The 12,193-nt window shown below is 36.0% G+C and overlaps 1 protein-coding gene across 8 annotated transcripts; it reads right to left on the minus strand.

Moving 5' to 3' along the window:
- Nucleotides 1–235: 235 nt before the first annotated feature.
- On the minus strand, nucleotides 236–12,150 carry LOC129566495 (carnitine O-acetyltransferase-like). Of its 8 annotated transcripts, none has more exons than XM_055442510.1 (9): nucleotides 12,015–12,150; nucleotides 7,764–7,815; nucleotides 3,379–4,077; nucleotides 3,043–3,214; nucleotides 2,567–2,803; nucleotides 2,388–2,430; nucleotides 2,128–2,253; nucleotides 1,213–1,335; nucleotides 236–1,078 (listed from the first exon to the last, which is right to left on the minus strand). In XM_055442510.1, the coding sequence occupies exons 2-9, from the start codon at nucleotides 7,797–7,799 to the stop codon at nucleotides 517–519; spliced, it is 1,998 nt and encodes a 665-aa protein (XP_055298485.1). In that variant the 5' UTR covers nucleotides 7,800–7,815; nucleotides 12,015–12,150; the 3' UTR covers nucleotides 236–516. The 8 variants fall into 8 exon arrangements, with proteins under 8 accessions (XP_055298485.1, XP_055298482.1, XP_055298486.1 ...); XM_055442507.1 differs by lacking the exon at nucleotides 12,015–12,150 and adding an exon at nucleotides 8,051–8,532; XM_055442511.1 differs by lacking the exon at nucleotides 12,015–12,150 and adding an exon at nucleotides 8,420–8,529.
- Nucleotides 12,151–12,193: the final 43 nt, after the last annotated feature.

The raw sequence follows: 12,193 nt of genomic DNA on the forward strand, positions 1-12,193 counted from the left end.
AGTAGTAATTTTCCATGATCTAACCAATTTATCAATCCAAATGCCCGCACCAAAAAGAAGGTCAAAACAGCATGTTTATTGGCATCCATGATAGAGCTTATAATTGGCCATGCAGATAAGCAAACAAGATCCGCTCAATCATTGAGCCTCAATATCACTATGGAATATTTACCATCTCGCTTCAAACGATATCCACATTGTGGTATTTTTCCAAATGAAACGAACCTTAAGCCGATTTAATTTCAAATATTATCTCTTTATTGAATGCTTTTTTCTTCACAATTTTTTCCTACAAATTAATGTTTATGCTTGAGAATTCAAGACAAATTACAAAAAGTATACCTCCATCTCGACTTCCTTCATGTAATAATATCATATATATCTTATGCGCTAATAAAATTGTTCGATTTAAAAAAAAATTGTATGACAAAATTTAGCGGTAAAAACATTGAATCCATGGACTGTTTCAAAAAAAAAAATTCTATAATAATCAATAGAAAATGTTTGTTTGTAGTATCACAATTTGCTTAATCTACGTTCACCAGCCTTAGATAACAAGCGATGCATATGCTCAAAGGCATCGGTTAAATGTTGACCCATTGCCTTGGCACTGGTCACCGGATTCGATTTGATTGCCGACACGGCTAAAATAATGTCGTCGTTGCGTGGGTTATAGCATATACCGTAGCCATCATCGACGGCTGGACCATAGCACATGAATGATTTTGCATTTGATGCCACCTGACTAGTTGAAATACGGAAACTGGTACTCTTCACATAGGCTTCATCGTTGTATAGCTCGGGAATGGGGAAATTCTTTTCACGTGCAATCAATTTTAATCCAAGCAAATGCCGATCAATACCTTCACCCGATGATGCCATCACAGTGTAATTTTTGTGCGCTTGCACCGCAGCACGCAGCAATTGCACTTTCTCTGGATTGCTGACCGCTGGATCACACATGGCCTCGGCAAACGCCACCGATTCGGTGGAACACGATCGAATGGTTTCGGTTCGGCCATGGATAAACATACGTACTTGAGCGGTTTCATAGTGGGCACCAGGCTCACCGTGTAATCTGAAATGGGGAAATCAGTCATTAGATAAGTTAAAAATTGGGAAAGTAAACCGACTTTGTCGTTTTCAATGGTAGCAAAACACAAGTAGAGTCTAGAGATTGATTTAAAAAAAAACAACACGAAAGAAACTTACTTGTAAAAAGCATACTGCATCGCCATTTGAATGAAACTGTCTGGACTCATGCGCTGTGATTTGATGAAGTTTTTACCGTAAGTTTTGAAGTGTACTACATTTAATTCGAGATTTGATGAAGCTCTGCAAAGAAAGGAAAAGAAAAAAAATCATTAGACGATTTTTTTCTTCATATAAATTTATGAGTGATTTTAATGTCAAACCTTAACCTAATTTTTTTTTATCAATCGAAAATTTCGGAATTGGAAAGCGAGACGGGCATTTATTGTTCGGACGTTTGATTGATGATATCACGCAATGATTGTAGTTTAACAATTTCTTTCTCATTCTTATCCAACTGGCTGATGGCCTTGGCCTCGAATTGTTCAAATTTAATTGCATCGGCACCGGCGTCAGCATCTTTGTTGAGTGTCTCGAGCATAGTTGGTGGAACGTAGTTGGAGCAAATATCAACTACGCTCTGTGTGAAAGCAATAACTTTCTCGTATTTTTCCAATGGCACATTGTATTTTTCGTGCAACGATTGGCTTTTCGTCAGCTCGTATGTTACACGGGTCGTGGCATTTGCGATATTTTTCGTGGACTCATCCAACTTATCGGCATTTTCTGACAAACGCTTCATTATATCGTCCAACTTTGATGCAACCGACATTTTTTTGTTGATTTTTTTTTTCGTCACACAATTTGAATTTACGTTGAATAAATCAGAGAAACGGAATTTCAGACAAAAATTTCACTTTGTAGCTGCTTGCACGAACCGTTTGCCTCTTGGAATGACTCGACAACGATTTGAATGAACAAAAATGTCACATTGTGCTAAAAATCTCACTTTCCACATTCCCGATTTGACATTAGTTTTAGTACATGCTAACAGATGGCGCGCTGGGCGGCCAACTGTTTTGAGTGAAAACTTACTTATCAATATTTTCAGCGGCAATTTGTATGTCTTTCTGCGTCTTTTCGGAAATGTTGAATGGCAATTTCGTTGGATGCGGAAAACTGTGCGCATTTATAATTTCATTTTCACTTGCCTCCATTTTCCTGTCGAAAAGAAAAGAAAAAAACAAACAAAAAATTTAGTAAATTCATTTGGCCAGGGAGATTGCACTCAATTTTAAGTCGAAAAACAATCGCATGAAATACGATCTTCTAAAACTTGTATGATGAATACTTACAATTGCTTGAGAATGAAGTCAGTTAACACAGCAATCGGTTGGCCTGTTGAATGAAAAACGATTCGTTAAATTTCAGCAAAAGCAGCTTCAAATAAATCAATCTCAATCTGAATTTTAATTCACATATCCCAATTTTTTCATTTATTAGGTATTGTGTGTATGTTAAGGTTGAAACTCACCCTCGGCCGGGGAATGTTCATAGTTGATGCCGTTCATTCCATTGCGATTCACAATAAGTTGCAACGTTTTGTTGAACCAACGATTGCCGGAGTTTTGCTTTGAACCACCGCCGTGAATCAACTGAGAACCAGACAAATTGAAATCTTCATTTGGATCTGACACTGGAATCGGTTGATCCAAACAAACAACAAACAGCGATTTTGTGATTGCATCCACTGAAGCCTTATTTACTGCGTCTGTAAATGAAAGAAGGAAAAAAATGAGTTAGAATTTTTCATTTTTGTTCATGTTCAGTCATTTTGTTCATAATTTGTACATATTTTAATGGCATATTCAAATTTTCATCCATTTTTGATTATTTCAAATTATTTTCGAGCGAAAAGTGTATAGAACTACTACAAAGTGAATGTATCATTCAAAAAAATGTCTTATGTTCAAAATTAAAATTAAAATACAATCAAAAACTAAGCCGTACCTTGTGTCAAATTTTCATACGCCGTAGCCAGAGTATCACGATGTTCCGTTGTTAAAAGGCCAACTTGTTCATTGTTTCCACTGTCTTTCAAAATAAGTAAAAGTTGTTCGGTCAACTGGTTTTCCGATAAGAACTTATCAGATGATTCTTCATAAACGGTCACCTTGTAGTACTGAATGAGAACAAATAATAAGTAGAAATTAATAAAATTCTGTTTCCTTCTTAATTTTCTCGAAAAGAATTTGTTTACTAAAAAAACCAAACAAAAAAAAATGAATTTTGAACATGATTTTAATTTAAAAAAAAATGTAAAGAAAAAGAATAGATGACTCTTACCCCATTTTTAAACGCAACCACAATATGTTTCGACTTGGGATTGTATTCAATATGATCTACTTCTGGAGCTGGAATGCGGCAGGTGCCAAAAATCTTCTTATATTGACTCATATCAAGTGGGTATTTGCCGGCTTTTTCCGTTGGAATTTCATTATAGTCAATCATTTGTTTGTATCTCAGTGTTGCCCAGATGCATCTAGCAGTGAATCGACACCATTGAAAGTCATTCTCAAAGAACCGAGTAGGTAAATATAATCCTGGATTCGACCAAATCACAACTGGTGATCGCCACGAGAGATAAGCGATAGTTAACCACCAGTCGGCGAGCCAATTCTGTGATTTCGATGCTTTGTATTCCAGTAAATCATGGAGTTGTGCTCCGATGCCACGTTTAAAATCTTCCACAAGTTCAGCAGTTTTCAAGAATTTCTCCGACGAAAGCAATGGTTGAACTGATTTCAAGTACTTTTGCATGGTGTCTTCAAGTTTTGGTAGTGGCAAATGTGGTAAATTATCTGGATTGGATGAAGTTATGGCTTGAGCGGATGACAATGTCCGCTTTGGAGACAATGTGATCATTGTCTCCTGTTGAATAGAGAGCCTCCGCATTGGTTTCACCTGCATAATGTTGGCATTCGCATCAATTTTCGTCGGTGTTGACTTTCCCATTGCGTTCGAAGCGTAACGTATGCCCGATTTCTATGTACAACAAATGAAAAAAAAATACACCAATAATTTGACAATTATTCACTCGGAATTATTTTTAAATAAAACGTTAGCGAATTAAGAAAAAATTGGCTTGAAAAGGTAGCTTCTTACGTAGTTTGCCAACGTAAACCATTTGGCCGATTGCCAACGCATATGACGTATTGCGATATCTCAAGCTGAGACACACTTTGTTTATTCATGTGTGGTCTTGCTGTGTCGACAAACTCAAGTGAAAGGTGTGTCGTGTGACCAACGTTTTGTGGAATCGGGAGAAAAACAACAAACAAAACAAGTTTATGACTTTGATACGCGATTCGGGAGGCAAATGACAATATTTTTAGAACACTTTTCATGCGCATGAAAATGCTTCGAATGTGATCATAGGTCGGTTTTAAAGTCCACGATTGTTTTTCGTCAAAAAAAATTTTCTTTTCGGCGAATTGAACTTCGAACGGATCGCGCGATGAAAGAATAACGGCATTGAGGCACGGTGTACAAGGGCTCAACGCGACAATGCACCAAGCATAGTGATAAAAATGATTAAACGAACAGAAAAAGAGGAGACAGCCAATTAATGCATTCAAATGTGATACCGATTACACAACTTGTCTGGATCGAGAGCTGTTATCGTCTGGCCGAAACCCATTCATAGCAATCAATAAGCCTTTCTCGGTACAAAGTTCGGAAGAATGATCTCGCGACTGTTTGACGGTTTAATTGTCGTCGAAGTTTTTTTCTGCTTCACACCAACCAAAATACTCTCTGATTAAAGTCGAAATTTCTCGATTAGAACCGTAAACAATTGACAATAGCCAACCGATTCGAAGGCTCTGAATCAAAGTCTCAAATTTTAGCGATCCAAAGTCAATGTTATGCCCTGATTCAAAGATTAATATAACGTAACTCGTTCACTCGAGCGGTGAACTGATACACCGAAATGTTCTTTTACACAAAAAAACAGAGGTCATTTGGTTCTGTAATACATATTTATGTTGAAATTGAAGACTATAGTCTTTAGTATGTCAAATCATTAAAACTGAATGATTGTTCACTTTGAGGAGAGACATATTTTATTCACAATCAGTTTCAAACACGTATTCTATAATTGAGGAGTATGCATATCTATCGCAAGAATAGTTGAACTAATAGCGAACAAACACTTTGCACGTCGATTTTTTGCTCGTCCATTCATTCTCTATTGCTTCAACCATTCGATTTTTTGTAGTGAAATAAGTGTATTTATTTGGTGTAAAGAACCATATCATATCTCTTCCCCTCTTCTTCCGTTGCCGGTTTTTTTTTTCTTCTCTTCAACCAAGTTATTAGTTGAACCAACATATCAAATTTTAACAAAATCATTTGTTTTCATTTCAAAATTTGTTTGTCTTTTCATTTGCCTTTGCCTTTGTTTGTCATTTTGTTTTGTACACACTTCCTTTTTTACGTATGATTCAGCGATCCAGTATACATTTGACCGCAAATTAGAAGAAAACGGCTTGTTTACATACTCCAACTACTGCATAATGCATTAGTCAATCAATCAAATGTGTACGTCTAAGAAATGAGCATGCAAGTGAAAGATGCAACAATAGATCACGAATGAAGCGCTTTCTTTGTTCGTTTGCGTTAAAGCACGTGTATTGATAATTGAGCTGCTTTGTGTATTCTCCTGACGTCAATTCGCATTGAATGTTGAATATGTTTATAAAAGAACCGAAATGTTTCACTTCACTAAAATTCATTTGAATTTGAACCGATGACGTGCTTGCATCAAAACTTGAGTGATAAAAGGAAAGTTCAAAGCCTTTCCTTCGACAAGCGAAGATATCGTGGAAAAATTTGAATACTTTCAAGAACTAAGTACGTAAATTGTCAATATCAAAATTGATTCAAAGCCATTGTTCTACAGTCATCGATCATTTTTTTTAAACCATTAACATTTCTTGCCCAGAAAATCTTGAAATGTATGCCAGTGTTTCCGCTCACAATGATTTCTCTTCATTTTGCACATCATTTTCGCTTAACTTTTGATCTTGAACATGAATCGCCAATTTACCAACTCATAAAAATTTGACTTTTTTTAAATCATTAATGATTTTTTGGCAAACAGAAATGATCACGGTAATAAATAAACTTACGAAAATACTCACGAACCAAGCAATCGGTAGGCAAAACATCTTGTCGGATTTTTGAGTCTTTTCTTTCAAACTTAAACAAAAACTTAATAAATATTTTCCTTAACAAATTAACTGTTCACAAAGAGTCTTTTTGCAGATTAATAAAGAGTTCGAAGGAAAAACTCTTCACTTCTTCACTTTTACTTGAAAACTACGCGGAATTCATTTTTGACACATATTTTGTGCATTCTATTGTATAATAAAACCTCGATTTTAACCAAGAAAAAAGGTCGAACAGTTCACGAATAAATGTTTTTCTCGATGAAAATTCGTTTCACCGAATTTGTTCCACTAAATTAACGCTGGTTCAAGAATGTGTTGTGCTTTTCGACGGCGTAACGAATTTTAATTGAATAATACCGTAATGGTTTTGAGTCTTTTAAATAATTTTTTCTTTATTTTTCTTTGATTCCCGAAAATAAAAAACGATGCGATCGGTTGTAAAGTCTGTCGACAAATAAACTATTGGCGGCTGGCTAGAGTAATGGTTCAAGTGTACGGAGTACGGATTGATTGGCATGTTTCGCATGTTTCAGTATGCCCAGAGCACAAACACACACACACGACGCGATACATTGATATCGGAGCGTCGCTGTGATTTTGTTCGAGGCGCCAAAAGCGTTCAACACAAAGTCGAGACTGATTCATAATCTTTTCGATGACATGCAATTTCGTTCGATGTATGTGAGTTCTTGAACTTGTATTTCTTTCTAAAACGACGACGACGACGACGACGATGACGACGACGACGACAGAGTAGAAATTCTTGGCTACTAAATCATATTTAATACTAATTTGCAATGACCAACACACATGACGACGTGATTTGTTTACAATTTTTTTCGCCGTTAATTTTGCACATGCCTCGCTCTCTATCTCTGTCTGCCTCTCCCCTTGATTGAATGAGTGTTGGAAGTAGAGCTTTTCAATTACAAAATTGACCATGTCTGTGCAATGTGTATGTGTATGTGCCTGAGTGTTGTTAACTGTAAACAAAAAAATGGTATCGCGTGATCGCGACGATGTTCACACAGCGGTACAAAGGTGCATTTGCGATGCGTTTCAGTCAAATTTGAGTTAAGGGTGTTGCAAATGATATACAAGTCAAAAAGGCGCGTGCATATGATTATACAAAATTGTGTGTGTTTTTTTTTGTTATTCAATCGGGATTTGTCCGACATTACGAGAGAACTGGGTGCATTCCTTTGAAATTACAAATAATTGTGAACTTTGGATTATTGTTTCTGGCTTTGATATGTACGACAGTGAATTAAGCGCAATCATCGGTTACAACCATTCAATTACAATGGGAAAAAATTGAAAATCATTTTGTTACAAGTTTTTCATGTTAAAAGCATCCGCAGCGCGATAATCGCCGTGAATTGTCGATTGTGCTTCTATTTTTCAATTGGCCATGATTGATATTTTCATAAACATGCGAAATAGGCGGTATGCTGTGAGAACGAGCTGAAGCAAGCACACACAGAATCAAATATTTACCATGTTTGAAATCCATTTCGTTGAGTAGCGAAACATTTTCCGTATCGTTGCTCTGCAAATTGAGAAAAGAAAAAAGAGAAACGGGATAGAAAGAGCACTACTAGTAAATGAATACAATCAGATAAAAAGCAAATAAATATAATTTTTGGCGGCGGTTGCTATGACATTTTTGTGCATATTAAAAAAGCTTTCGGGCAGAAAAAATGAGAAGCAAAAGATCCAATCAAATGCCGCCGCCGCAACCAGTTAGCAACAAAAACGGCAAGCAACTAAAATGGTTAAGGTACCTCGGTGACTTATGCATTGTTCTACTGACAACCGAAACAAAAACGAAACGATTCAAATCATAAAGACAATTATTTGCAACCAAATTAGCTACTTTAGACAGTTTAGTCGAAGGATTTTCAGCACTTTTCGGTTTCTATCGGCGGAAAATGATGTCTATCGGCTGTATTATGGATAATTCCACCAAAACAATCACTGAAATTTTGTTAAACTTCATTTCGACTACGAGCAAGGCTAATTGTCACGTTTTCACAACACAAACACGATTATAAATATATGGTTAACATTTAATAATAAGTCATCAACATAAAATTACTCGAGAATCATTGCAATTAAACTCAAATCACAAACAATTTTGAAGAAAGACACACCGAAACAACAAACAATCTAAAGTGTGTAATTGCAGTTGAAGAACAACAACAACAATCAAATCCACAAGCAAATCGACGTGCTCAATGATAGAATAAACAACGACAACTGAAACGCAGCTCACGTATTACATGCTGATATTACAACTTTTCCCGTCCCGTTGAGTAATTGCCTTCCGTGCAATTCGAGCTACATACAGGTTAGTCTCGATTGAGTTTGTTATCGTTTAATGTGGTGTACATAGCACTTTATTGGCCCGGAACTGGCGTGCACTGCACATACACAATTTGAAATTGTTTTATGATTTATGGAAATAAAATGAAAGAAAGCAATTGTCCGATGTTGTCAACATCGGTGTTCTGGAAGGTTGGTGTAGTTTCACGAGGTTTCGGAGTGGAATGCAAGAGGTGGTTCAAGGTTCAATGGGTGATTTCCGATTGTAACTGGCAAAAAATCATCATCAAGCCTAATTCATGATTAATGGTTCGATTGAAAATAGGTCTCATTTTCAAAATGACCCATTAAAAATGCAGCGTACACTGCAATCGTCCAATTTTGGCGCGTACAGTAAATTTGCCTATTTTTAATTCAACGACAAATAGCCGCGTGCATCCTTTAAGAATAGCTGCAAAAAGAACGAATTTGCGAACAAAACATCGGTTGACGTTGGCCCATCCGACAATTGTGGGTGTGTTTATGCGTTTCGGCGATCTATTTTTCATCGCTAAAAACAATTAGGATCGTCAAAATGACGAATTTTAACGATCTCAACAATAAAAAACGATGATGACGATATTTCGCACCATTTTCCCCCTCTCATCGCTGAAGAAAAATCTCTCACATAAATCACTTGGCGAATGTACAAAGTCCAAGCTCAAATTTAGCTGAATTGTTGCCTGCCTGTGTAACGAAATCGAAACACTACGCCAGCGACATGCGATTTATTTACTACGAGACCACACACAATGTATATACGGTAATTGTTTGTGCGAACTAGGTGCGCTGAAACAACTGTTGCAAACTGCATCAACCAATAATATCACACGGAAGTCGCAACAAAATTAGCTTTTCGATCATTTTTCAATTTGTGTTGTTGCTTTTTGCGCGATCTTTTCAGAAGGAAAATATGAAAATCATTATCGACGTGATTGATTGTGCATTCTTTGCAAGGTTCAAATTCCAATATACAGCAATGACACAAGCCAACGATTTGCTTTGGATTTCGTTGCATCGACGCAAAGTCTCCTCCATCATTTTTTATCACCTGTTTAATCGACGCAGAAGATCGCTGAGCAATCAAGTTATTTCCGATTTTATTTCGCTCATGATAACGCACCGACAAACAATTTTCTCAACGGGAAATGAATTCATTTCAAATCGAAGTCAAGTGATCGCTTTTAACTGGAATTTGCATACTCAATGATTAGTTCACTTCCCCATATTGATCTTTGGAACCGGTGAGTATTAGAACCGCGAAAGTGAAATTATTATTTAGAAAATGACTATTTTCATTGGACTTTCGACCCACCACACTTTTTGCGATGTCACAATACTCTTCACAGCAACAAAGTATTCAGAATGTGTATTATTTACGGAGGAATTTTCAGAGGGTTCAAATAGAAAAAAAGAAAGAAAAGGAAAGAAAAGAATTCAAATGAAAATGAATTTCAAACAAAAAAGAAAAAAAGGATTTTGAACGAAATGATTGAAAAAATGAAGAATTTTCAAAGACAAAAAATTAATAAAAAAACAAAAAAATAGCAAATGCGTTGACATGAAATCTATTTTTTCAACAAAAAAATATGGAATTCGACTAAAATATTGTAAACCTATTATCACCTCAGAAAAATGGGTTTTCGTGACGACCCTGACTGCAGACTCTGTGGAAGGGGAACGGAAACGACGACGCATATTATCTGTGAATGTGAAATGCTCAGTTACAGTCGACATACACAAAATCGTGAAATATTACCACGAAGCTTGTAAACCATGTTGCGGCAAAAATGTGATGATTTGTGTAGTAAAACCGACGGTGGCGCCACAAACTCTATAGCAAATCAATGTAATTTGGAGTTCATTTTGTAACTAAAATACCCGGTATTTTTGAATTTTCGTGTTATTTCCGCACCTTGGTGTGAACAACACCATTGCTTTAAACGAATTTTTGACATTTCATAGAGTCGAACGGATCAGATTGATTACATAAAGTACATCAATTTCAAAGATGGGGTGTCTCGGAATAGACTGAATACAGCCCGAGCGACGAGTGTTTGACTCCCCGCATCTATCCAATAATCCAAAAATATTGAGAAAAAAATGCAATGATACTACAAAAAGCCAATTTTCAATTCATTACCACTAGAGGGCTAAATGTTGATCAAAACTCCGTAATAATTCATAAATATGAATAATTTCATGTTCCTCTTTGTGTTTGACATTTCAGCTTGAGCAAAGGAAAAGTTTCGGCGTCTATAATAAATTCAATGGCAGGAATCCTATTAATAATTTCATTCACCGTAACCGGTTTCGTTACAATTTCAGCGTGTGACTTTGCAATTTGATTTTTTTCGGCTTCTTCTTTCATTTCCATTACATAAACTGATGTTGCTTTTCGACGTTAATTCAGGCTTGTGTGAAAAAATGTTTAAATTTGCACACAATTCCGTATATTCAGATAAGTTGAATTTTTTTATCTAATTTTTTTAAACTGATTGTTGCTATATTTCATTGGAACTCGCTTTCGATATTTTAATCGAGAATTTCCATACATCTCTGTGTTGCCCTGTCTTAATTCAGAAAGAAAAAAATTCTATACATATAAACCAAAACCAAATAGTATGTGCAATGAATGCTTATTATATTGACAATTATCATTTCACGTAGTAGAGAAAAAAGCGCAGAGAGGCTTAATCTCAAGGTAAATGACTGCTGATGCATTCATTAGTGAACAGTATCTCAGATCCCTTGTATATGGGAAGTGAACACACAATATCAATTAACGTTGAGTTTATATACAAAACTCGACTCGAGTTGCATTAGTGTGGGAGATGCAATAATAAACTGCGCGCGCACGCACGCACACCCAAATAAAAATGTCGTTGTTCAAAGTGTTTAATAATAGCAAAGCCGTTTGGCATTAATTTCAAATCGAGTTTGAATGCTAAAAATAATACGCACCAGAATCGTCACAAAAAACGCGATTGTATTTTGATAATAAGCGAACAAAGTTCGAGTATTCGGATGTGGATGTTGACCGAAAAAAAAACTCTGCATACAGCATACACACACAAAAAAACGGTTTCAACAGGTTTCTCAGGTTAGTCAGTTAATAGTAAACTGTGAGTTATCTCTGCGATAATCTGCTGATTTTACAAACAATTTTCCACCAACGAGAAGAAATTACTTTTTCACAATTCGCAAAAAAAATCATGGGTTCCACCACGAAAATGCAAACACCAACTAAAATAGCAAATATACTACTGATAATGAGTTGCTGATGCATGCAAAATGCAACACTTTCACTTTTGGTTTTATTTAATACGACGACCTTCTCCTAATTATACTTCCAAATCAATCGGCAGTGTTGGCACAACTTACCAAATTTCCTGGCTGAAGATAAATTAATAACTGAACTCGGTAAATCAACGTCACAAACTTTATATACCAATGTGCGGTTGAGAAAGGACAGCCAAAATGATAGCAATTATGAGACAAATTAAAATACGTAAAGCCGTATGTTTCCGTAAGTGATTTTTATCGCCTGTTTATGTCGACTA

This window comes from Sitodiplosis mosellana, unplaced genomic scaffold (genome assembly GCF_009176505.1).
Source record: "Sitodiplosis mosellana isolate CC-2019 unplaced genomic scaffold, AAFC_SMos_1.0 Smas_scaffold_3, whole genome shotgun sequence".
Classification (NCBI taxonomy): Eukaryota; Metazoa; Arthropoda; class Insecta; order Diptera; family Cecidomyiidae; genus Sitodiplosis; species Sitodiplosis mosellana.

Bases quoted from the DNA above. Each gene is read 5' to 3' on its own strand.
- LOC129566495 (XM_055442507.1), bottom strand. The intron at 2,804-3,042 runs GTACGGCTTAGT...TTTCATTTACAG, and splicing joins GTATGAAAATTTGACACAAG to ACGCAGTAAATAAGGCTTCA. The intron at 1,079-1,212 runs GTAAGTTTCTTT...TCCCCATTTCAG, and splicing joins ATGCAGTATGCTTTTTACAA to ATTACACGGTGAGCCTGGTG.